General features: G+C 49.8%; 1 protein-coding gene across 2 annotated transcripts in view; it reads right to left on the reverse strand.

Annotated features, from left to right (window-relative positions):
- Positions 1 to 25964, reverse strand: part of CES1 (carboxylesterase 1) — a 31026-nt gene extending 5062 nt beyond the window's left edge. The window contains exons 1-11 of one of the 2 annotated variants that reach the window (XM_058706771.1): positions 25831 to 25964; positions 22530 to 22737; positions 18719 to 18860; positions 15810 to 15943; positions 13265 to 13418; positions 11601 to 11705; positions 10525 to 10629; positions 7652 to 7690; positions 3094 to 3234; positions 1431 to 1511; positions 1038 to 1185 (exon numbers count right to left, since the gene is read on the reverse strand). In XM_058706771.1, the coding sequence (XP_058562754.1) occupies positions 1038 to 1185; positions 1431 to 1511; positions 3094 to 3234; positions 7652 to 7690; positions 10525 to 10629; positions 11601 to 11705; positions 13265 to 13418; positions 15810 to 15943; positions 18719 to 18860; positions 22530 to 22737; positions 25831 to 25885 (1312 nt within the window). In that variant the 5' untranslated portion in view covers positions 25886 to 25964. The remainder of the gene's footprint in view (positions 1 to 1037; positions 1186 to 1430; positions 1512 to 3093; positions 3235 to 7651; positions 7691 to 10524; positions 10630 to 11600; positions 11706 to 13264; positions 13419 to 15809; positions 15944 to 18718; positions 18861 to 22529; positions 22738 to 25830) is intronic. The other variant, XM_058706772.1, reaches the window with a different exon arrangement.
- Between the last annotated feature and the right edge of the window lie 265 nt (positions 25965 to 26229).

Below are 26229 nucleotides of genomic sequence, written 5' to 3' on the forward strand. Positions count from 1 at the left end.
GGAAGGGTCCTATGAGGACCTCGTAAAGATGCCCAGAAGGGATGCATCCTTTCTAGATGAGCTTATCCAACCCTGGATCCACCTCACAGCCTTGGATCAGTGCAGGAAGGTCCTGTGGTAGAGTCAGCACACATCGGGATGGACAGAAGCCAGCTGTGTACATGGACAGTCTCTGGAACACCTGCCCCCACACCTCCCACTGCTCATTTCTTTTGTTTTATTTTGGTTTGGTTTTCTTTTGTTTTGTTGTTGTTGTTGTTGTTGTTGTTTTGGGTTTGTTTGTTTGTTTGTTTGTATTGCTTTGTTTGTCTTTTGGTCCTAGACAAGCCTCCTGATTATATGCTTGGCTTCAGTCTACCCCCAGCCCTACCAGTTAACAAACCAGTTTGCAGCTAGCTCTGACCTTGGAAACCTGCCAAGGCATATCTTCTAAGACCTGCCCTCTGGCCCCACAGACCACTGTAACTTCAGGGGAGGGGTCCCTGTGGCAGGTGCTGCTGGTGCCTCACCACATATCCAACTTCTGGACGTGCCAGCCTGACTCCCACCTCCGGCGTCCCTTTGGCCACCAAGAGACCACACTGCCCATATGTAAGGCAGGTGAGAGCTCCAGGGAATTACCAGCCCCTTGGGAACAGCCTTCAACTCATGGCTCATGAGAGTGAAAGAATAAATACCTCTGCCCCTTGCCACTCACACGGAATAGCCCTGAGACGTGACTGGAGACACGATAGCTCCAGGAGTCCAGGGAAGTCTGATTGGTTTCCTTCTCCTTTCGGGGCCACATCTCCATTCTTCTGCTGGTGTTTTCTGGGGTCACCTCCCAAATAAGCTACTTGCATTCAGATTCTTTTCTCAGAGTTGGTTTCTGGCAGACCCAAAGTTAGACAGTGTTCCACCCCCGGGCATATGGAATTGGCCTTGGAGGCTTGACCATTGGTGGTTTCCACATATCTGTCTATGCTGAGAAGTGAGTAGGACCAACAGTGAAGCTGGTGGGTTCAGTGTCCCTCTCCTGCCCAACCTGTGGGACTCACCTCTGTGGTAACGGGCCACAGTCACAGATGGGACACCAAACATCACATCTCCAATTGCATCCAAGAACAGGTCTTTCTTTTTGACAGGGTCATCTGTCCCTTCTAAATACTTCTCAGCGGCCAGTGGAATCAATTCCTCAGGGATGCCCTGAAATGGAGCACAAGTAAAAGTGGCCCCGGCCCCCACCCCAGTGAATGACACAGAGAATGCCTTGCATTAGTGGTAAATCTCTCCAGCACTACCCTGCGTGGTGAGGTGGGAAAGGCAGAAAAATGGGGACAGAACCCTCCAGCCCCAGTCTGCATTCTGCCATTGAATTGTTCAGCTATTTGGGGCAAGCCTCTGCCCCTCCTTGGGTCTCAGCCAGTTCCCATGGTTCCCCAGACTCTTACAATAAGCGGGTAAGACTTCCACAGGAGTGACATGGCTGTCTTCTGGTCCAGCTTGCCTTCAGAGAGTGGGTAACCCATCAGCTGTTAAAACAAGTGACACAAGTGTGGATCATCAAGAATTAGCACAAAGAACCACACTCACCAACCAACCAAAGGTCACTTTGTCATGACTTGACAGACATGGCTCCTTGATGAGTTGGGTAAAATCAATGAGACAAACAAGCTTATTATATCCAAGCAGGTGCAAAAGGATAAAGTAAATGTGAAGAGAAGCTGTCCCAGGGCCTTGCACTGTGTGTGTGTGTGTGTGTGTGTGTGTGTGTATCAATCATAGGCAAGAATCCCCACCCTGGACATGGAGACACACAGGAGAGATTTATGCCTGGCTGGTGTTGAAGTAGAGGGCTCTGAGACAAAGAACACCGACCTCACAAATACCCCCACTGTCTCAGATGACCAAGGAAGCATCAAATCCCGCCATTATGGCTTTGGTCCGTCAGTGACCTCTGAAATTTCTGTGCTCCATCCAAACCTCTGCACTGTAGAACTTGACCAAACTCTGGCTTGACTGCCAGAGCTTAAGATTTTGTCCCTAGGATTATCCCAGTTCCCCTTAACGAGCCCCTGGACACCAGGGGAATTTATTATTTATTCTGGCCCAAACCTGGTGATAGGTTGATAGGTCCCTGAACCCCCTTTTAGAGCAGCTACTTTAGAAAGCTTGCAATTACAATTCTTTCTCTGCCCTTTGAGATGTAAATCTACCACCCAAAACTGTTTCCTCCAGGACCTTAGGGCCACCTTTTGAAATGCAGACATTCAGCCCCTAAGTCTCCTTTCTCCCTCTCAGTCCCTGTGACTCTGGTGGGCACCCTGCTGCAGCCTGAACACCACTGCCTCTGGGCAAAGAGACAGAAATCTGTTTCTGGAAAAACACCACTTAACAAATTGAGGTGGCCTAGTCCCGTGGACAGACTCCCCCACCCTCCGTGCCCCTGTCACACCCCCACAGTGTCTTTCCTTGGCACATTCAGGCCTTTAACCAGGCTCCAGCCTTTTGTTGCAGGGACCTGAGTTCAGCTCACGCTGGTCTCTCCTCCCTGCTGCGGGGGTAGAACTAAATAAGACGGTCCTCACCGCTTTACCTGGCATTGGCTGTGTTTTTTTCTGACAGAGGGAGAGCACTTCTGATTTTTCGAACTTTCACCCCAGAGGGAGAAAGCTCCACTGACTCCCCCAGTTAGATGACCAAGAAAGAGCAGGTGCGGGATTTATGGAGGGACAGGGAGAGCACCAGCCCAGGTGGACGGGCCGCAGGGGCTCAGGCCTCACTCGTTAACTGGGAGTCCGTCCCTCTCCCAGTCTCGGTCTGCCCATCTGCTCAGTGATTATCCCTACAGACTCCCCCGGCACCCACGTTGTGGGATTCTTAGATTGGAAGACAGTCATACTGCTTGGGGAGAGGGGTCCCCAGGTGGCAGTGGGGCCATCCTGGAGAAGTTTCCCCACGGAAATGTCAATGCCCCCCCCATGGAAATGTGAAGGGGACAGCTGCCCTGGATTCAGAGGGGGGCCTCGAGAAGGAGGAGCCTCTGTGAGCAGAGATGGGAGGGGTGATGTGATGGGTGGGGGAGGGGAGCCTAAGGGGACCCCACATTCTCACCTTTGGAAGAAGCCAACCAAACTCATGCTTGTTGATTCCGATGATATAGGGAACAAAGTTGAATTTCTTTTCTGCCAGAATCTCTTCAGGCATCTTTGGTAACAGTACTCCGTCCACCACGATGGGCAGGAAGGGATGGCTCTGGGAAGGAGGGCATCATGGTGTCTGGGCTTCTGCTCTCAAGGCCACATGCATATCCCCCTCTCCACCTGTCAGAGCAGGGGGCCAGCACCCCACACTTGCACGGCCACAGGCGGTGGCCACAGAACTCAGGCTCCTCCAAACAGGGCCAAGTGCATGCGACCCCAGAGGCAGAACTAGCAGTGGGAAGTCTGAGGGGGGCAAAACTCACTCAAACTGAAATACATGTATACATATCTCTACATATGTCCATACATTTATGTACATATAAGCATACATTAAATTTATTAAATATATAAATATATAAATATGCAAATATATTTTAGTATTAAAATCTATAAACATATACATTTTATATAACTTTATATAAATACATAAAATATATACATATATATACACACACATATATATACACCGCACGTATATGTAAAAATTTATATCTCTCAATTTGCAGTTTACATTTGCCTATGTGGATCTCTAGAGTCAATTCTGTTATCCGTGGCTGTTCGGTTCTCTAAAGGCACCGTGGGCTCTGAACTAGCAAATGCGGGGCCACTGCTCATGGGGAAATACGACGTCAGGTTCCTGCAACTATCTGGTCACATTTTCATCAACTCCGTTTTCCGTGTGCTTAAAGACACCTTGAGGGAATATGCGTTGCTTACAAATAACTAATTATATGTAGTATTTATTTATAATAAAACACCAGCTGAGGCCTCACCATCTTCCTGGGCCCTCGGGAACATGCCTGGAACTTCCTCGCCTTCAGCCTCACGGCAGGGTTGTTATGCTTTCGTATCCGTGGTCATCTCACAAAATCACGGATGTGCCCGATTTCCCACAGCTTTCATCACATACTAGATGTTATTTTAGCGCTTTCCCAAGCCGCCTCACAGACAGATCGGCAAGTTGCCCCTTCCTGTTCCTGGATGGGCTGCCGTATTGATCCCTTGCCGCTGAACTCACAGCCCACAGCACAGTCAGCCGCCCTGGAAGAAGCTGATCTAACTAACACACGAAGGCGCATCACAGCCTGGAACAAGCCCTCCCTCGGGAGCACGGGACAGTGCCTGAGGGGCCACTTGCCACAGTGAAACCATCAACAGAAAGCACAAAAATGCGGAAAACGTGGCACTGAGTAGACAGTGGAAAGGACACGTGTTAAGAGTATGAGACATGAGGGGCGCCTGGGTGGCGCAGTCGGTTAAGCGTCCGACTTCAGCCAGGTCACGATCTCGCGGTCTGTGAGTTCGAGCCCCGCGTCAGGCTCTGGGCTGATGGCTCGGAGCCTGGAGCCTGTTTCCGATTCTGTGTCTCCCTCTCTCTCTGCCCCTCCCCCGTTCATGCTCTGTCTCTCTCTGTCCCAAAAGTAAATTAAAAAAAAAGTTGAAAAAAAAAAAAAAAAAAGAGTATGAGACATGAGACAAGGAGCCAGAGGCTTTGCTGCATCTCGAACGGGAGCCTACACGTGGTCTCTCAGCCTTCTCACCACTCCATGTGCATGAATGACGGTAAAAAGTGTCAGGAGTATCAGGGCGCCTGGGTGGCTCCATTGGTTAAGCGTCCAACTTTGGCTCGGGTCATGATCTCACAGTTCGTGGGTTCGAGCCCCGCGTCGGGCTCTGTGCTGACAGCTCAGAGCCTGGAGCCTGCTTCGGATTCTGTGTCTCCCTCTCTCTCTGCCCCTCCCTCGTTCATGCTCTGTCTCTCTCTCAAAAATAAATAAACGTTAAAAAAAGCAGTGTCAGGAGTATCAGTTTTGGGGTCACACATTAATTTTAGAGAGTAGATGAATTCACAAACACAGAATTCACAATTAATAAGAATCAATTGTAATTATCGGTCTATATTTAATTAAACACAAGCTGCTATTGATAAACAGTTCGCTTCGAGGAGGTAGTGAGCCCTCCATCACTCAAGGTGCCTAAACAGAGACCCGATTCCTTCTTAGAGAGAAAAAGCATGAATAAAATCATCAGGGATGGGCTCGCATTGTATTGAAAAAAATGTCTCCATTTGAGGTTTTACCTTTGATGAAGATCAGTTACATGGGCACAGATTCAGCAGCAGCACCTGACCCCCATGTCACCATCCGGGGAGCCGGCTCTGGGCATGGTTATAATGCATATTTGGCCACAGTCGTTATTAAGAATGTGGGTTTTGGAGCCAGATTATCGGGACTTGAATCCTGGCTCTGCCACCTACTGGCTGGTAACTTGGGAAAGTTATTTCATCTGTTTGCGCTTTAGTTTTGTCATCTGTGAGACGGGTTGGAATAGGGATTAAGTGACCGAACCGGTGCAGAATGCTCGGCACAGTACCTGGTCCCGGAGGCAGCTCGATACACGTTAGATCACTCCTAAAACTCGCTGGCAGTGCTCCGGAGCCCTCGCCAGCTCCATGAGCCGTATTTCCAGCTCCACACGCCATGTGCCTGATTCCCCCCACCGGAGGGCAGGCGGCGTTGGACAGTCCCCTGTGGCTCCAGGAAACTGCAGCTGCCCTGCAAGGGCCGATGAAGAGATGACGGGCCATTTCTGGCAGCCACAGAAGGGGCTCAGCGGGACCGGCGCCCAAAGCCTAATCCAGAACGGGCACGGCCTGGGAGGGTTGGATGTTGCGGCATACTTTTTGCACAATGCCTGGCACACAGCAGTCACATGGACGTGTTCTGAAGGGATAACTCCATGGGGGCGAGGGCGTTTGTCTTGTAAGAAAGGTCAGCCTTTTAAGAAGGAAGTGACATGCCCTGACCTGTGTTTACAAGGGTCAGTCTGCGGCACTGGGGGACGAGGGTGGGGGGAAATAAACGTGGAAGATAATCAAAGTCCAGGAGAGGGACAGAGGGGCCATGATCTGACCGAGGTGGCGTCCCACGGAGGCTGACAAGTGACACCAAGAACAACACGATCGCTTCCCAGTGGCTGCCCTGTGTGGGCCTCGGGCATTCCCAGGCTCGGGTCAAAATCCCAGGGGCGTGCTTCACCCCCCTCTTTCTCTTCTGCCCCATATCCTGTCCATTAGCAAATCCCACCAGCCACGACTTCAAAAACACCCAGATGCCACCCCACTGTCTCACCACCCCCACTGCTACGGGCCCAGCCCAGGCTGCCACGACCTCTGGCCTTGACTACTGCAGCTCAGTGGCCTCCCATAGGGTCTCCCGGGGCTGCCTACCCTTCCCTACTTTCAATTTCAATGCAGCAATCAAAGAGCCCTTTTGTAAAACCCAAGGTCAACTCACTCCTCTGTTCAAACCGCTCCCAACACTTCCTCATCTCACTTGAAATCAAAATCCAATTCCTTTAAAGGGACCGCCCCCACCTCCCTTTCCTTTCTAGCTTCAAGCCTGTTCTCTCCTCCGACCCCCTCCACACCAGCCACACAGGCCTCCTGCCTCAGGACCTTTGCAGCTGCTGTTCTCTCTGCCTAGGATACTCTTCCTCCAGTTTACCTGACAGCTGCCTTCCTCTCTGCCTCCAGAAGTTGACCCAGATGTCACCTTCTTCTTCTTGAGACTTCCCTAACTCTGCTATGCAGATTCAAACCACAGCAAACTCTATACCCATTTCTCACTTTCTTTCCCCCCATAACAAGGACCCTTTTTCTGTTACTGTACTCTTCCCTCACTCCAAGGGCATTGTATCTGCTTTGCCTGTTTTATTGCTGTTTCCCCAGCTCCTAAATCAGGTCCTTTCACACAGTAAGTGCTACTTAAATCTTTGCTGAATGAATGAACGAATCTCCCTGAATGCTCACAACACCTTTGAAGGCAGGTGCTGGTGCCCATCCCCAAGAGAGAGCAGAGAGCACAGGACTGTAAATGTTGCAGAGATAATGTCTCAGAACCTGTCAACGTGCTGGAAAGTAGGAGGGGAGGAGGAAGGAGATGGGGAGGCTACTATGGAGTTCTGGTGTGGCTGGGAGGAGAGTGGTATATCCTCAGGACTGAGATTCTCAGCCCCTTCCGGACGGCCCCTCCAACAGTGTAGCTTGGACGGCTAATCAACCCAGCAGCCTCCTGGGAAAGGCGTGAGCTCCTCAGTGAAGGCTCCTTAAGAAACGCTTCACCCAGCTAGCTCCACGACCCCATGGTGGAAGTTTCTAGTCCCAGCCCTCTCCTGAGGGGAATTTCTGGGAGCAGGAAATGTAAACAAGAAGTGGGCAGTAGGCTGGGGCCAAGGGACACAGAGTTGGTAACTGGGAGCTCTGGATTGGGAATCAGGGAAACCTGTTCCAGTCCCATGACTAGCCCCCCTGGCTGCGTTATCCAGGCAGGTCGCTGCCCCTCTCTGAGCCTCGGCAACATAAACACGAGGAGTTACCAAGAGCCCACAAGGGAGGGTTCATTCATTCCTATTTGACTAGAGCTTAAAGGTGTCAAGAAACCTGTAATCAAGAAACCAAAAGTCCTTACCTCTCTGGGGTCTCCATATAAATCAATAGTGAAAAATTTCTGTGAAGACAAAGGCAGAGGGTGTGGGTGAGAAGGCTTCCAGCACAAAAGCCATGAGAGGTGAGCCAAAGGTGTCAGGTTCTCCCTCCTGGTGCCACCTTGGCTGGACTGAGAGGAAGTGGGCAGGACACTGGCTCCCCTGGGCAGGGGCACAGGTGTAGGCGTGGGATGGGGGAGGAAGGCGCTGGAGAAAACGTCTGTTGTTTGTGCCTGCCCTCCATCCATTTCCCCTACTTGTTTCCCTAGGCAACATGACCCCAGTATTCCTTTGGGGGACCTCCCTCTTCCCCACTCTCACTCCATAAATCCAGGCATCTGTATGTGACCTGGGGTGCCCCATCTCCCTGACCATAGAGATTAGTTCAGGTATGGGCACAGGCCCATGTTACTCCAATAGACTTTACCCCCCAAGTTTTTGCTGGAATTATTGTGAAAGTTTCTAAATGGATAGGAATGTAAGTCTAGATGCTGTTGCTATCTTTAACCTCCCCAGGGAACAAACTTGCCTGAGAGAAAAAAAAAAAAAAAGCTGAATGATAGGGCAGGTATATTCTTAATAATATCATATGTGCATCTGGATCCAGCCATGCCTGAAGTCTTGTATTCCTCAACTGTGGTTTAGTTTTCAGTTAGTTTCATGAAGATTTTGTTACGACACATTTCTTTTTCCACTTAAGGCATTTTGAGAGGAGTCTCCTCTTGTATAAGAAAGTCTTGACTTAAGCAAACTCACTGAAATTCACCCCAACCCATGCTCCTTTTTGCTGTATATTTGCTACACTGTAGCTAACAGGTCTCACTAGAATGTAGCAAGTGACCAGTAAGGTATTCTTTATTAGGGCTATAGCCCTACCAGTCAGTGAGTTGTATGTCTGTGTGCCTGTATGTGTGTGTGTGGGGGGGGGGAGTGTGTGGGTGTGTTTTGGGGAGACAGTCTATATCAACTCAGAAACATAACATGGACTGTTAATTTCTCTGGGTTTTCTCAAAATCACCAAGTCTCTCCTTATAAACTGAGTCTTCTTAAGTCAATGGAGAATTGCTGAAATAAACCTACCTCTTTCCAGGAATCAGAAATAATTGTGTTTTTATTCTTTGAATGCACTGATCACCTTATTTGAGACTGAGAAACCAAGATCCAAGCCCCAAGGCTTTGGACGTTGGAGTTAAGCCAGGAAATAAAACAGAGTCCAGGGCCAGAGGCCTAGCCCTGGGGGGTCCGGGAATATCCTTAGAGGCTGAGGGTTCAGATGAGAGTCCAGGGGCTTAGGATACACCTTAGCTCACATTCATACCCTTCTCCCACAGACGGAATAGTTCCCATTGGGCTTACATGCTGTATTTTCTGGGCGTCCTTGTGATGACACTGTCATAGCCATCCATCAGTCCTCAAATGTCCCTCCTCTGTGAAGCATCCCTACTGACTATTATGAATGTTTCCTCTCTGTATACTCCCATCACCCTTAACCCATGTATGAGTGTGTTTCTCCTTGGACAGATCCTCATAAGCAAGGACTGTATCTGATTAATGTCTGCAACACCCACCCAATTACCCTTCTCCATACACCTAGGATGGGTGGAGGGAGGGACGGATGGATGGACAGATAGATAGATGGATGGATGTAGATGATGGATGGAGTTGGTCAATACAATGGCGTAAGGGTGAATCGGACGGATTGGTGGATAGATCAACAACAACTAGGTGAGGGATGGATCATTGATTTTGGATGATAAGTGAATGGTAAGTGAAGACACATGGTGGTTGGATAATGTAGAGATAACTGAAATGAATGAAAGTTAGGGATGGACTGATATTAAACTGATAAAAGAACATTGATGAATTGGACAGACTGGTGGATGAGTAGACAAATGAGATGATGGATGAATGGATGGATGGATGGTTGTTCTAGAATCACAATGGAAGCAGAGTCTCAGAAAAGCCAGAAAATTTGGCCACCACCGGGATATAATTGAGGTAATTTCTTTTTTTTTTTTTAATTTTTTTTTTAAACGTTTATTTATTTTTGAGACAGAGAGAGACAGAGCATGAACGGGGGAGGGGCAGAGAGAGAGGGAGACACAGAATCGGAAGCAGGCTCCAGGCTCTGAGCCGTCAGCCCAGAGCCCAACGCGGGGCTTGAACTCGCGGACCGCGAGATCGTGACCTGAGCTGAAGTCGGACGCTCAACCGACTGAGCCACCCAGGCACCCCTAGGTAATTTCTAAATCAAGCAAGATAAATTGTGACAACCTTCCTTAAAATCTTTGTTCTTAATATCCCATCCTCAAAATTCAGAACAGTAGTTATCTCTGGGAATATGTAATGCTTAATTTCTTAAAAATACATTTGGAAACAAGAATGGGAAAATAGTAAGTTTTGACAGAGGTGAGAGATTATGATACAATTTGTTCATTGTGCTGTTTTTCAACTTTGCAAATGTTTGAGATATTTCATAATAAAAAAGAAAAAAAAGAGGGGCGCCTGGGTGGCTCAGCCGGGTGAGCATCTGACTCTAGATTTTGGCTCAGGTTATGATCCCAGGGTCATGGGATCAAGCCCAAGTTGGGCTCGGCATGAGCATGGGGCCTGCTTAAGATTCTCTCTCTCTCCCTCTGCCCCTCTCCCCAGCTTGCATGCGCTCTCTCTCTCTCTCTCTCTCTCAAATTAAATAAAGAAAACGAAGAAAGAAAGAAATTCCCATTCATATCCAGAGGCTGACACTGTTCCCCAGGGGAGAGACACTGTCCCAGGCAGGTTTCTAGGTCAAGGGGACTGCTGCAATAATGAAGCCTGGGTGGGGTGCTCGCGTGGCCACGAGAATGGATACACCTACCATCTTCCGCGATATCTCCAAGAGCTCCTCTTCTGTCTTCTGGCGCAGGCAGCGAACAGTGACAGCCGAGGTGGTGGTTTTACACCCAGCAAAGAAAGCAATTTGCTGCAGAGATCACAAGGAACAGCAAAATTCAAGAGCCATGTCCCTTCCCTCCATCAATAAAGAGCTGTTCTACCCCGACCTTCATTTTTAAAGACAGCGGTGGGGGAGCAGAGAAGACTCTAGACCAGCAGGTGGGGGTCCTGGGTCCCGTCGTGCCAATTAGACAAGCTTTGTCCTTATTCCCCTGTCTCTGTTAAAATGGGCGTAACGATCTCCAAGCTGAGCGTCTAGAGGGAGGGAGTGCAGGGCAGGGGATCGGGGCGGGGGGTGGGGGCTGTAAGAGCATGGAATCCAGAACCACACTGCCTGGTTTCAGATGTCTTTTCAGGAAGCCTCACACCCTACACACTAGCTTAGGTGCTTCTTTTGGATTACGTTATGACATCAGACACCTCTGTTTTATTGCTCTTATCAGCTGAGACTTTATAATCTGTGCGATTATGGAATCATTAATCTGTCTCCTCCATTACAATGCAAAATTCATGTGGCTGTTAGATGTCTGGCTATCCCCAAATTATGTGATGAATGAATGAATGAGTGAATGAATAAATTCTCCAGGAACCCACCCCAGCCATGAGGCACTTAAGGAGGAGCCACTCCAGGCCCACATCCTGCTAATGGGTTCACCAGAACTGAGACCCTGAGAGACGAGACGTGGGGACAGTCCGCTGCCCACTGTGTGGCCTGGCAGCCCGCCTTGGCACACTTTGGGAAGAGTGCTCAGTGGACAGAGCACCATGCTGGCAGTCCAGAGCCACGTGCTCGAATCCCAGCTCTGCCCCGATCCCTCGTGGTCCCTGGCAAGCTGCTTCCACTGTCCGCCCCAGTTTGCTCAGTGGTAAAACTGGGAGGCTGGCTGCAACGTCTCCTCGCCCTTCCAGTTTCATGACTCTGGATGCCCTGGCAGGAAAGTCCCCCGAAGACTCCAGGGGAGCAGAGCAAAGGGTGTCAGGTGACCCAGGGTGACCCACCTGAGCTGCATCCTTCATGTCTTTCTTGACCAGGGCAGTAGTGAGGGCCACGCCACTCTCGGAGATGGCCCGGTGGAAGAGGTTCTTGGCCAGTGGAGATAACACCTGGCAGGAGAGTGGACGGAAAGAGAGTTTCTGCTTGTGTGGAGGGCTTTTCAAGAGCTATCCCATCCACAGCTCTACTCTGGCCCATTCCCTTGAAGACCCTGGCACTCAGTAGACACAGCAGGTCCTTGCCTGGCCAGGCCTGGTCCCAGGCCGATCCTGGGACTGGTTTCTCCAAGAGAACCTTAGCTGGAGAGAGCCAGCAGCACAGAATGAGGGGAGAAGGGGAAGTGTTATGATCGCACTGATCATAACAATCAGAACTATCTAAACAATCTAAACTAAACAATCAGAACTATTTAAAGACACAGTTCTGATTCCCCATTTCCATTACTCAGGATTTATCCTAAGAAAAGTGATCATAATGTTTATAATATAATTGGGAATAACCTAAGCTTCCAGTATCATGCAGTTGAGTGAATAAACCATTTTCCGTTCTTACCGTGGAATACTGTGCAAATCTATACCATGGAATACCATGGAGTCTACAACAAAATGATATTAGTGGAAGAGTGTTTAATGTTCAGGGAAATGTTTCCATTATAAGATATGCTAAGGAAGGGTTTTGTTTAAAAAGTCTTAGGTAGATAAATGATAGATAGATCAATCAGAGATAGATGATAGATAGATAGATAGATAGATAGATGAGAGAGAGAGAGAGAGAGAGAGAGAGAGAGAGAGAGAGAGAGAGGGAGAGAGAGAGAGAGAGAAACAGGGTAAGCGAATCATGGAGGAAAACACTAGAAAAGTAAGTGTCAAAATGTCCATGGTGAGCTTCCCTGGGTAATGGGGCTATGGATGACTTTTTTTTCTTTGGGTTTGTCTGTACTTTTCCTATTTCTCCACTTAATAAGATATAAAAACATTTCCTTCTGAGTGTTCCACAAGGAAACCAATACATATGTTCAAAATACAGTAATGGTGCTGACCCTCAACAGTGAAGGGGCTGGAGGGTGTTTTATGGCTCCCAGCACTTTGTCAGCTGGTTTCCATCCCTGCTTCTCTCAGCGATTCCCCAGCCTCATTCCCCACACCTGGCCCCCAGGGGCCCCAGGAGCCCACACGGCTCCCCCATCCCTTCCCGTCCCCACGTCCACCACCCCTCCCCTGCTCACACACTCCCCCCATCCTGGCTCCACCTCTGCCCTGCTCTGAGTGCTCACATCCCCCGACAGGCAGACCTGGCTTCAGGCCGAACAGTGACGCTGTCCAACTCTTATTCATAATCCATGCTCACCCCTACCTTCCAGGAGAAGTGCAGTGAATCCTAATGCTAAGATGAGTAGGAAGGAGAGAGAGAGCTGGAGCTCAGCCACGTTAGAAGAGGAGGAATGTCGCCGCTGTGGCTGGGGCTGGAGACTCTCGAGGACCCAGGACACTAGCCTAGGCTCTGAGCCTCCCGGGGGCCAAGGAGAGTTTGACCATTAGCCCTCCCCACCATCTAACGCTGTGCAGAGTAGGGGCAGCCCTAGATCCAGATCTCGTAGGGAAAGGTGCCAACAGGGCAAAAGGCTCCAAGGAGTCTCATCAGTAGCCGTACCGAGGCCAGGAACACTTACGAGAATAGAGACGCTGATACCTCCTGCTGACTCTCCAAAGATAGTGACAGAACCCGGGTTCCCTCCAAAGTTGGCAATGTTCTCCTGGACCCAGCGAAGTGCGGCCACCTGGTCCAACTGACCCCAGTTTCCCCGGCTGTGTTCGTCCCCTGTGCTGTTAAGAACAGGGTGGAGGCGGGAGCACAGACTTCATGGCAGGGCTCTCAGGACCGTAAATGGGGCTGGGGGCCCTAGGTGAGTCTTCTAGTAAAAGACTGGGCTTCCACAACCCTGACACAAGGGTCGTCTCCTGTCTTCATTTCTGTAGCCTTGTTCTGTTGTAGGGCTCTACAGTCATTCAGCTGGGATCTATTTACTGAGTGTCTACTTTATGCAAAACACTGTTCTAAGAGCTAGGAGCACATCTGACAACGAAGCAGGCAAAATCTCTGATTATACAGAGCTCACACTACAGATCACACACAAACAGATAAATACAGAATATGATGTCAGATAGTAAAAGTATTCTCAGGAAAAATAAAACAGGGTGAGGGAAAAGGCAGGAGTGGAGCAGCTGGGTCCTATCTCCGATCACATGATCAAGAAAGGCTTCTTTGAGGTGGTAGCGTTTGAGTAGATACTTGAATGGATGAGCGCATAAGCCTTGCACATATCCAAAGAAGGGGAATGCCAGGCTGAAAAAACAGCCAGTGCAAAGGCCCTGGGGTCCAGTGGACAAAAGTAGGAGTGTCGGACATGCAGCTAGAGGGCTCTGTGGGCCTTGGTAAGACCTTTGATGTCATTGTTAGCAATGTGGGAATCCATTTCAGGGCAACAACAAGGTTCCATTTATGTCTTCAATGATCGCTCTGGCTACTGTCTGGATTAGACGTAAGCATCCAAGCAGCAGGGTTATAAAAAAGTGGGTGGTTATTACAATCCTCTAAGTAAGAGAGAGACACAGAGGGCTGGTTAGGGGCCATAAGGGCGGAGGCGAGAAGTGGTTGGATCTTGAATATATTCCGAAGGTGGAACCGAGAGGATTTGCCGACCCGACTGGATGTGGGGAGTAAGAAGAAGACAAGTCAAGGGTGCCCATTAGTCTTCTATCTGGAGCAGGTGGAAGGAGGGGCTTCCAGTAGCCAACAGGAGGCACTGTCAGGAGAGTAGGAAAGTGCGGAGCAAGGAGCGGTGGGGGTCAAGGGTTACGTGTGTCCCCGTGGAGTGTGGGGCCCTTCAGACGTCCAGTGGAGATGACAGCAGGTGCAGGTACTAGTTAATGCCTTACACGTCTGGATTTCCAAGGAGAGGCAGGGGCTGAAACGGGGAGCTTTGAGGTCACCCAGGGGGCCAGTGCAGACGGAGAGAGAGATACACATGGAGGTCAGAGGGTCTCGTGTGAAGAGTCGTGTGTGGATGCTGCCGAGGTTGGCCCAAGAGCTGTTGGGTCACTGGTGACCTCGGCCAGAACGCAGTGGTGTGTTTGGAGAGGAACCCTGACCGGGGTGGGGTGGGCAGAGGGCGGACTGGGAGGGGCCGCAGCAGCAGAAATAGCTAATATAGCAGTTTGACTGTAACGGGGAGCAGAGAGACGGGCCATGGCTGAGAGAGGAGAGGGGTCTCAATGATGGCAATTCATCCCGAGGCAGCACTCACCTGGGGTAGTCCTCCTCCAGCCCTGGGGGTCTTTCTTGGGAGCAGCCCACCCCCGGCCTACCCTTCAGCCATCTCAGGGTCAGAGGGACTGTGTAACACAGAGGTAACTGTGTCCTGCAGGGAAACTGGTCCCTGCCCCATGGAGACTCAATCGGGAAGACACTTGCCTTCACTCATTTGGGCCAAATTCCAAAAAAGGAAACGGGAGGAGTGGGCCCGACATTCCTCCCAGGGGGGCTGTCCACCGCAGTCAGATGCACCGACAACCTTCACTCCAGACACCCGTTCCTTTTCCTTCACCCACAAGGATGCACTGAGTTCCTGCCCGGACCACGTTCCTTCTTCCCTTTCTCATGTGGTAGCCTCTAAGTGCCCCGCCACATGCTGTCTCGATAGATGTGTGCAACGTGCTGGGACGGCACAAGTGAGAAAGAGAAGAGTATTTCAGAGGGTGTAACATTTGGGTTGGGCCTTGCAGGATGAATAGAAGTTCATCAGGTACCGGCGCCTGGGTGGCTCAGTCGGTTGAGGTGTCCAACCTCGGGTCAGGTCATGATCTCACGGTTCGTGAGTTCGAGCCCCACGTCAGGCTCTGCTGTCAGCACAGAGCCTGCTTTAGATCCTCTGTCCCCCTCTTTCTGCCCCTCCCCCCCAAAAATAAACAAACATTAAAAAAAAAAAAAAGGAAGAAGTCCATCAGGTAGAACGGGCATTCTAGGTAGAGAGGATACACCTACAAAAAGCTCAGAAACAAGTGGACCCGTGTGGCTGGGGAAGGAGAAGATAGGTAGAGCCCAACTATGAAGGGACTTGGATGCTTCACTAGGGAACCTGGCCAAGATCCCCTTGAGGGCTGACATGATCAGAGCTGAATCCTTGCATCCTTGCTTTGGGGGCCAATGTATCTTACCTGAAGTATCCCCAGATGCCCAGGCGGTACTGAATGGTCACCACCACCACATTTTCATGGGCAGAGAGGACCAGTCCATTATAGGTTGATGCTCCGCCCACCATCAGACCCCCTCCGTGGATCCACACCATCACCTGGACAGGAGGGAAGCAACCGTCCTGGTTAGAGGAAGCAAAGCTGGGAAGGGCCTCAACAGGTTATCTGGTTTGGTCACCTACCTCTTGACCGTGACCCAAGGGGGCCGATCCCTGAAGTCCACTAGTCCCCAGCAAAGTGGGAGCAGGCAGGTGCTCCTTTCCTCTGTGCTCCCAACCGGGGCCTGGGCCACCACCCTACTCGGTACACCCTGGCTGTCCCTTCCTGGGTCCCCAGCTCCAGTGTCACCAGGCTCTTCACGCTGAGAACTTCATCATGGGAGCAGCCGAGGTTGAGAGTACCGCGTTCTCCCCAACACCCAACACTCCCATTGTCCTCATGCTCGGACTGTTCCCACAGCCCTGCACGCCCTGCCTGCCGCAGCCCTGTATTTCAGCCTCATTTTACTTACCTCGTGTGCGGTGAATTAAACGGCTCTGGCACATGAATGACTGTCTCAAGAAGCACATGTGCCCCCAGTGGCATTTCTTTCAAATACACCTTCCTTCTGCCTCCTCTGCAACCCCATATCCCACCCATCTTCCAAAGCCCAGCCTAAAAGCCACCTCCTCCAGTAGGTCGTCATTCGTTTGGCCGATATGATGTGAGAACCTACTATGTGCCAGGGACCACGATAAGCCTTGAGGATGAGGGTAGACACGGCCCTTCATAATGCTCGGCTCTGGCATGTAGGCTCTCACACAGCCAGGGAGTAAGGGTGCTTGAAAAATAATATTGTAATAGTTTTGTTAATAAAAAAAATTGGGGGTGGGCACCTGGGTGGCTCAATCAGTCAAGCATCCAACCTTGGCTCAGGTCACGATCTCACAGTTGGTGAGATGAAGGCTCGCATGGGGCTCTGCACTGGCAGCACGGAGCCTGCTTGGGATTCTCTCTCCCTCTCTCTCTCTCTGCCCCCCCCCCCCCACTGTCTCTCTCTCTCTCTCTCTCTCTCTCTCTCTCTCTCTGTCTCTCTCTTTCTTAAAATAAATAATAAGCTTAAAATTTTTTAATGATTATTTATTTTTGAGAGAGAGAGACAGAGCATGAGTGGGGGAGGGTCAGAGAGAGAGGGAGACACGGAATCCGAAGCGGGCTCCAGGCTCTGAGCTGTCAGCACGGAGCCCGACGTGGGGCTTGAACCCACGGACTGGGAGATCGTGGCCTGAGCCAAAGTCGGACACTTAACCGACCAAGCCACCCAGGTGTCCCCCAAAATAATAAACTTAAAAAAAAAAAGAATTTGTAACACTAAGTGCCAAGTACCATTCCATGAAGTAGGGACTAATGCTGTCCCGTTAACAGGCAAGAAAACTGAGGCACTTAACCCGCCTGAAGTCACACAACTAATAAGCAGCAGAAGCAGGACTTGACCCACCCAGTCTGGCTCTGGAGTCCATCTGTTGAGCCACCCAGCGCAGTGTGGCCCCCAGCCTGGTGCAGTGGGCTGGCCGTTAGGACAGGAGTAAGATCTTCCCTTCAACTCTAACTAATGCTTCAGGAGGACTTGCCTTGCACACTCACCAGCCACTGAGACAAAGCTTGACATGCGTCATCGAATATGTGACTAACGCTATTCTAAGGAAACAGAGCCAGGTCTCTCTGCTAGTAAAAGGCAGAACCGAGGCTTAAGACCAGACCCTGTAGTCCTGTGTCCATAAGTAGGGGTCCTCCCTCTGTTCCTCCCACACCTCTGATCCCTGCCCGCCTCTGCGGAGAGGGACTGAGTTTGCAGTCATCCGCGTGAAGGCTGAGGCAAGGGCTGGTCAGTAGTGATTCACTGAAGAAGCTGGTCAATAAGTTTGAGCATCGCTGGTGATGGCTTTTTTGTCCCTCCTTTGTCCTAACCCCCAGGTGTAGCTATGCATGGGAGGGCACGGAGTACCTAACAGAATGGATGAATGAATGAGTGAGTGAAACATTGTCCCATCTCACTGAGCTGAGCATATACAGTGCTAGTTTCGCTCACAAGTCCACAGATGCCGTCTCCCCACTCCAGGGCATCATGCCAGGTGTGCTTCTGGGAGATGGCTGGGTGCTAACATCCCCACGCCTCTCCACCCCAGGGAATACCTCGTTTTCCAGGAGACCTTCCTCCAAGCTTCAGCTTGAGTTTGGAAGCTGCCCCACCTCTAGGCCTCTTTTATTGTGGAAATGCTGACTCATGGGGTCATAGGTCAGTGCCAAAGACAATCAAGGAAGGAGATTAGCTACAATAAAATCCCAGAAATTTGGCCAGAGGCAAAAGAAAGAGCTTCATGGGTTGCCCCAGGCTCTTCCCCTAACATCTCTCAGGGGACCCTGGAAGTTGACAGAGGAGCATGTTAAGTGCTGAGGAAAGGCCACCCAGGCTCACTTTCTCAGTCTGCGCCAGGGAGCACTGGTTTGAGACTCAGAAGGCCTATGCTCTCATCCTGCGAATCCCACAGCGTGATCTCCCCTCGCCCATTCTGGACCTCAGTTTCTCTACTTGTAAAGGAAGGATTGGGCTGGTGGCTTAACTCTAAGAGTAATCATTCTTGTCCTTCTATCAGCAAGAAACAATTTGGCAAAAATCACAATGTGCATGACAGAGGCACAGCAAACTCCCCCAAAGGCCCCGTGTCTGTCACTAGGGGAGACTGAGGTGTGGCGAGCTTGTTTCTTGGGGTCATGAGGTCTGACCGTGGGAGGTAAGGGAAGCAGGGGGTCCCTGAAACAGCCCCCACCCAAGCTGCCTTCTCACTCTTCTGGTCTACACCAGAAGACCCGCAGTGCTGGAAGCTTCTGCTTACCGGCAGCCTGTTCTTCCTCAAGTCAGCAGGAGTGTAAATATTTAGGTACAGGCAGTCTTCGGAAAACTTGAGAGGAATGTTTTCCTTCCTGTTGGTAAAGAGGTCGGAGAGCACCTGCCCTCCCACTGCATCCTGGGAACACCTAGGGAGAGGACAAGAAAGAGGAGCTTGTGAGGTTCACCCGGAGCTGAGCAAATGCCTTCTGCGGTCAGGCCAGGCCTTGGGCTGGTGGGTTTAGGCTGGTAAGTAAAGCTGTTCTTACTAGGCTGGAGACATTGGAATGGTTCAGAGACTCTCTCAGGAGAGGCGGTGAGGGAGAGTCTGGGTAGGGGGCCTGAGGCTCACTAAGGTCTCCCAGGACCATGTACGGTGAGAAGCACCTCTCCCCTTCCTGGAGGCTTTGAGGTGCCCTGGGTCAAGGAGAGGAGGCTGCCAGTATGCTGACTGCCTGGGAGAGGACTGTTTCAATGCCAGAGGAAACAGTCCCAGAAGCATCCCAGCTCTCCGTGTTCCAGGTAAACGTGTCCTCCACCAGGTGAGCATGTTCTAGTTCATGGTAGACTTCCATAATCCCTGCAAAGTCACTCACATGGCAGGCATTTAAGGACCACAACAGGTCAGGGGTGAAATGTGTGTGGGGCCATATCAGGAGAACTGTATTCCGGTCCTGCCTCCCTCACTAATTTTCTGGGAGACCCAGGGTGAATCCCTTGCCTGCTTTGGCTTGACTCTGCCAGGTCTCTGTGAGGGAAGGGATTTCTATAAGGGCCTTGCAGGGGCGCCTGGGGGGGTTCAGTCGGTTAAGCTTGTCTGACTCTTGATTTCAGATCAGGTCATGATCTCGCTCTTCGTGAGTTGGAGCCCCGCATTAAGGCTCTGCACTGACAGCACGGAGGCTGCTTGGGATTCCCTCTCTCCCTCTCTCTCTGCCCCTCCCCTGCTTGTGCTGTCTCTCTCTCAAAATACATAAAATAAACATTAAAAAAAAAGAAAAAAAAAAGGTCTTGCAGCCCTGACATGCTAAGAATCTATCCAACCCAGACAAGCACTATTGGTTTCCCTAATAACAGATCTTAAAGCTCCAACATAGATTAAAACTGGTAATATTCATGGCCCTCCCAGCATGCCAGGTGCTGTTGTAAGTACTCCTTATGTACTAACCCCTTTAATCCTCCCATGACAAGCCCATAACATAGATTCTATTACTATCCCCATTTTACAGTTGAGAAAACTGAAGCACAGAGAGGTTAGAGAACTACCCAAGGTCACGCAGCCGGAAAGATCTATACTATGTAGTGCATTATATTTCTAAGGACATAATAAGCAACGCTTCTGGATCTCAAGGTACCAGAAGGCAGGTATCACTGCCCCCCGTATGTAAATTAGGTACGTGAGGCACTCGGATGACATAGCTATCAAGTGGCAGAATCAGGGCCCCCAACGGTGACTTCTTAATTTCCACCGTAAGGGAACTTTCTCCTGATCACCAGAACAAGGAGCTTAATAGTCATAAAAGAAGAAAATCAAACGTCAAAAGAGAGAAAAGAGTTCAACGTCACTAGTGTTCAAATTAATGGGGAATAAATAGCAAAATTATATATAACTATAATGATAATAATAATTATTATTATTTTGCCTATCCAACAGCCCAAAGGTATTTTTTAATAACCCCACGCATTGCAAAAGTTCTGGTGAATGGAGGTGTTCATATATTAATAGGAGGAGTGTAGTTGGAACATTTCTGGAAAGGAATTTAACAGGAGGTGCATACTCTTTTACTCAGAAATGTCATTTCTTCGAACTTATCCAAAAATATTCATTGGTGTGCATAAAGATTTAGCTGCGGGATATTCATCAGAGTGTTATTTATACTATCAAAAACAACTTAATGACCCCAAATAAGAGATTGGGTAAATAAAGTATGATTCAATACTCAATGTAATGTAGCTATTTCTATGTTAGGCTATGATATTTAATGACATAGAACAATGTTCATGATATATTTATAAATGAGCAAAGCAGGCATCTAAACTACCTTTATCATGTGAGGTGATATTGTTTTTTATCATAAGAAATATCTATCTGGCCTCCATCCTATTTCTGGAATAGACTCCCTAAAACCTCTGGCATCTCCTCTGCGAAGAAAACAGCAAAGATATTTTTGTTGTGTTAATAAGGTGACTTTTGATCACACTTCAGATGGGAGCTGGTTGTCAGGTAAATGAAACACTTATTAAAGGCCTGGAACTTTCAGTCCTGCCCCCTGGCCTCTGGGGAGGCAGGAGGGGCTGGAGGTGGAATCCTGGCCAGTGGCCACTGGTTTCATCAATCATGCCTACGTAACAAAGCCTTCCCCAAAATACCCACAGGACAGGGTTCAGAGAGTTCCCAAGTTGTTGAATCAGAACGTTTTAAGGCCACCGTGCCAGAACCCAAACTCTAGAAGGACACAGAATCTCCTTTGTTTGGGACCTCACCCCACGGATCTCTTCGTTTAACTGTTGATACATACTCTTTAAAAACCTTGTAATAAACTGGTAATCTAGTGAATAAACCAGTTTCCCGAGATCTGTGACCACTCTAGCAAATTAATAGAACCCAAGAAGGGGGTCATGGGAACCTGTGATTTAGAGCCAAGGTCACAAGCACAGTTGACAGCTTGGACTACTTGTGATTGTCATCAGAAGCAGACAGCAGTCTTGTGGGGCTGAGTCTTTAACCTGTGGGATCTGACACTATCTCCGGGCAGAACAGTGTAAGAATGATTTGAATTGTAGGACACACAGCTGGTGTCAGAGAATTGTTTCTTGTTGTGGGGGAAAAGAAACCCACGCGTTGGAATTCAGTGCAGAATCTTATGGATTCTATTTTTAATGGAGAAAATATGCAATAGATAAAAGACCAGAAAAGCAGAATCTAGAATGTGAACAGCAGTTCTCTCTATGGGGGAATTGTGTATGATTTTCATTGTCTTACCTTTACTTACCTGTGCTTCCTCCCTTTTCTGTACTGAGTATGTTATTACCTTTGCAATCAGGAAATAAACATGCATACATTTTAAAAATACTTTAATGCTTATTTATCTTTGAGAGAGAGAGAGAGAGAGAGAGAGAGCGTGAGCAGGGAAGGGGCAGAGAGACATGGAGATACAGAATCCAAAGCAGGCTCCAGGCTCTGAGCTGTTAGCACAGAGCCCGACGCGGGACTTGAATTCATGAACCTCGAGATCATGACCTGAGTCAAAGTCAGATGCTTAACCGACTGAGCCACCTTTGGTCAGGGTGATTGGGACACACCAACCACTGCTCTGCTCATGACTAGGTACTTAGACACACCTGAGAGTTGAGAACTTTCCCAGTCAACTCCCCTCAGGACTCCCCACCCACAAACCTCCTTCACCCACCCTGCTCCCCCATTTTAGCAAAGTTCGAGACAAGAGAATAAACAGAATCATTACAGCTGATCTCCCTCACTGACTCAACTTCTAATTCTTTCCCAAGACATTTATCATATTCTAACATAGTACATAATTTATTAATTTGCATATTTTTTGTTTGTTATCTAACTCTCCCTGCTCGAATGCAAGCGCCACGAACATAGGGATAATTTTCATGCATGGATCCTAGGAACCCAGAACATGCTCAATAAACGTTTGTTGAATAAAGGGCTCTAGAATGCTGTGAGTTCTGCAAGGTTTTTAAGGATCTACAACAGCTCAGAGATTTCAGAACAAAGCCACTCAGGGTGTTGCCTTGGCTCCTTCCTGTATCACTTTGAGGCAAACATTCCCATTGAAAAGATGCCAGCTTACATAGGAGGGTAGGAGGTGGTATTCTTCACGAAGTTCCATGGCTCTGCAGGCTGTGGTGGAGCAAACCTCAGGGATCCAAGAGGAGGCCTGGCAAAAGGGATTCCCAGGAAGACGGCCACAGGCTGTGCAAATCCTTCTACGCTGACGTGCTTGCCCAGGACTTTGCCTTGAGAGGTGTCCACCACAGGAGGTGAGGACGGGTGCCCTGCTGGACATCCAGAGGAAAGAGAGGAAAAGTTTGACCTGGACTGCAGGTGGGTTTTCCGCTTTCAGCATGTGACCTTGAATGAGTCACTGAAACCCTCTGGGCCTCAGTTTCTTCTTTGTAAACAGCCCCTTACTCGGGGCTATCTGGATTGGTATTGGTATTGGAGGTATAATATCATCGAGTAAAAAGGAAATGCAAGAAAAAGAGCTGCTGAGAGGATCAAGCCTTTTGATTTCACCCTTAGAAGACTCTAGAAACAGGTATCCATTAGGACCCAGGCGCTGAGCTGCATGCTGGCCGAGAGGATGAACAAGAGGCACTCCCTCCTCTCAGTGTCTCTGAACCTTGTAGGGAGAATGAGTCATAAACACACCTGACTCCACTCAGAGGGAAGCAAGGGGGTTGGTGTCCTGAGAGAGGTCCCAGTGAGGCCCTACAGGAGTCAGAAGAGGCAGGGGGACCTTCTGATTGGTGGCATCATGGGGACAGTGAACTTGGAGCTGAGACTGGCAGTGGGAGAGGGGGACCCAACAAGCAGCAGAGGGGAGAGTGGGGATAAAGGTATAAAGCAGAGAAGAGAACGCGCCTAGGCGAGGCTCTGAGAGCAAAATGCAAGGCCAGCCTGAGGAAGAGCGAAGGGAATCACTGGGGAGCCGGTGGCAGCCTGTAATGAGTCAGGTTCAGTCCTGGGAGGGCCTCAGCGCCAGCCTAACAGTTAGGCCTTTATTTAGTGGGTAAATGAGAGGCAGTGAACAGTCTAGGAATATGCCAGAGTGACCCAATCAGCTTGAAGGGGGTTCTTCTGGTGGCTCTGCGCAGGGTCGTCCAGAGGGGAGACTGGGGGTCCGATTCCTACCTGTTCCACCCTTGTTGGGCAGGCAGTTCTTCCCCACCCAGCTGCACCCATCTCCCTGAAGCTTCCACCCCAGTCCTGGTTTCTTTCTGGATTTGCATGTGCAAGTGGCTGCTCAGACTCTTGATCACGGCCCATCCCCCAAGCAGCCTGTGTGTGTAAATTTCTCATCTGAAACCATTTCTAGCCTGGCATCCTTCCAATTGCTCCCTTTTAGGCATAGACAAAAGGCCAACTTCTCCCTCAAAATGTGAGGGCAGAACAGAAAAGGAGAATCCAGGTTTGGTCTTATAGGAGAATATCCAGTGATAATCCTCAAGACAGATGAAGTGGACAGAAGCACAATCGGCGAGGGTAAAAAAGTGGGTGGATGGAGGGAGAGGCGTAAGGGTTATGGTAACAGGAGCAGTGCGCACTCGATGTACGACGTAAGTATAGATGTAATGTTTGTATGCTGAGCGCTCACTATGTGCCACGTGTGCATTCCGGTCCATTTCCCATTTATCTTTACAATATGCCCATTTTACAGATGAGGAAGCTGAGGAAATGGAGGCAGCCAGTATGGACTTTCTGAGGATGGAAATGGGATGGCCTTGCCAGGGGGTAACCAGCAGGAAGGGATAGATCCATTCCTAACTGGGTTCTTACTCTGCCCTTATATGCAGTTCCAGGTTTCTCACCGTGTCCCCATCAGAATGAAGATAAAATGCAGATGAGGTCTGGACCCTCACAGTTCTGATGGTCACAGCCCTGGCTCTCAATTCATGAACCACAGACAGATTCCAGAGCGTGATTTTCCAGTTGACCCTGAGCAAATACATTTCCCTCCCTTGAGTCTGTTTCTCTGCCTGGAAACGGGCACAGATGCATTCGGGGTCCCGTGCTACACTCTTGTGTTATCTCGTGTTTTATTTTGTGTATGCTGATGCTTGACATCTGGGGCCTTGCTGACCCCGGAGGCACTGCCCCTCTCAGAGGGAGCCAATTCTAGAGACAGGAGTCAACTTCCCTTTGGGCAGGCAGAACCCGTACCCCTACCACCTTCTTATGGGGCTCTCCCAGGCCAGGCCATTACCATCCTGCCCTAATCACTCCAGGGCCAGGTACCCAACAACAGCCAGCCGCTCTTGTGCCTGAGAACTCCCTGAAATTGGTTCCTTTCCCAATCCTAAACTTGCTTATCCTGTCTTACCTCTTCCTTCCCCTGGCAACTACGGTAATTCCCGAAATTCCTTCCTCCTCCCTCTTCCTCCCACCCCCCCCCCCCCCCAGCATCACCTTGCCCTGCGACATGGTGGTGGCATGCCTCCCCCTCCTGGGAACTGTGAGTAGCGAGCTATTGCGGCTGGCTCCTGATCTGTTGGCCTTAACATACGTCAAGTTTTCTACAACCGCACTACATTTGAAAACAACTTCTTTATTTAGGAATCCTTTATTTGCACTCTCCATAGCAGGCACTTTTTAGAAACAACCTGTTTTACCTTTCACAACAGCCTAATGAGGTAGGTACTGTCATTCCCATTTTAGAGAGGGGGAAACCGAGGCACAGAAAACTAAAGCAGGGCGTCTAAGGACACCCAGCTAGTAATTCAAACCCATGCACTCTGGATATACAGTCCATCCAGGCTCTCTGTGTGCCAGCCAAAGGTAGAGCATTCCTATGAAATCTTTCCGAAGTCGAAATGGGATGAAGTGAAGAGCAACCCCCCGCCCCGCCCCCCGCCCACCTCTTTTTCTGCAAGTTGCATCAGGCCTCTTTCTTTTTAGAAAAGACCTACGTGAGCACAGTAACAGAACAGTGAAGAGCCTCTTCGGATTTCTCTGGGTTACGATAACAGGTACCAATATAGGTCTTTCCTAAAAGCAAAGTGGCTTAATGCAACTTGCAGAAAGCCACGGGTACTCTTACTACTCTTCCAAGCCACCCTCTATGATTCAGCCATACTCAGACAAATAATCAAGTGGAAAATAAATGGAGTCTCTGAAACCCTCATCCATGAGGCATGAGGTTAGCTGGGTGCCCTCCTGTGCACACAGCTGCAGTCTCAGGGTGCTCATGCTCCCCTGCGTCTCGGGTTGGCGGGGACCCGCTAGGTCCCAAGCGCGCCAAGTCTGGAGGGCATGCGCTGCTGCGGAACCAGTCCTGCCACACACACCCTTGCCCTCATGCATCTCCCCCACCTCGTGCCTGGACAAGAATTTCCAAACGCCCCTCGCTATTTTGTTTCAGAAGGACTCACCCCAAGTCATGGAAGTGGTGAGGGAGGTCAAGACCAGAGCTAAGAGCCACATCATGGAAGGACTGCAGCTGCAGAGCCTCAAGGTGTCCACGACGCTTATAGAGGCTGTGCGGGTACCACCCCCTGGTCCCACTCCCGCCCCCACCGCTCCGTGGCTCCACAAGTGGCAGGGCCTCTAAGCCACACCCGCTCAGTTTACCCTCTTCGTCCAAACTGCCAGGACTGCCTCTCCGATTACAGATAGCCACGGACTCGTCCAGCAGCCTGTTATATAAGGGTTTCTGCCTCGCAGGACTCTAACCTCAGTGTACTCTGGGTTTCACAAGCAGGCATGAACAGTTGGATGCCTGTAGAGAAGGAGAGAGAGGCTTTAGTCCAAAGTCCTCAGAACAAACTTGA

The sequence above is a fragment of the Neofelis nebulosa genome, chromosome 17 (genome assembly GCF_028018385.1).
Source record: "Neofelis nebulosa isolate mNeoNeb1 chromosome 17, mNeoNeb1.pri, whole genome shotgun sequence".
In the NCBI taxonomy this organism is placed as follows: Eukaryota; Metazoa; Chordata; class Mammalia; order Carnivora; family Felidae; genus Neofelis; species Neofelis nebulosa.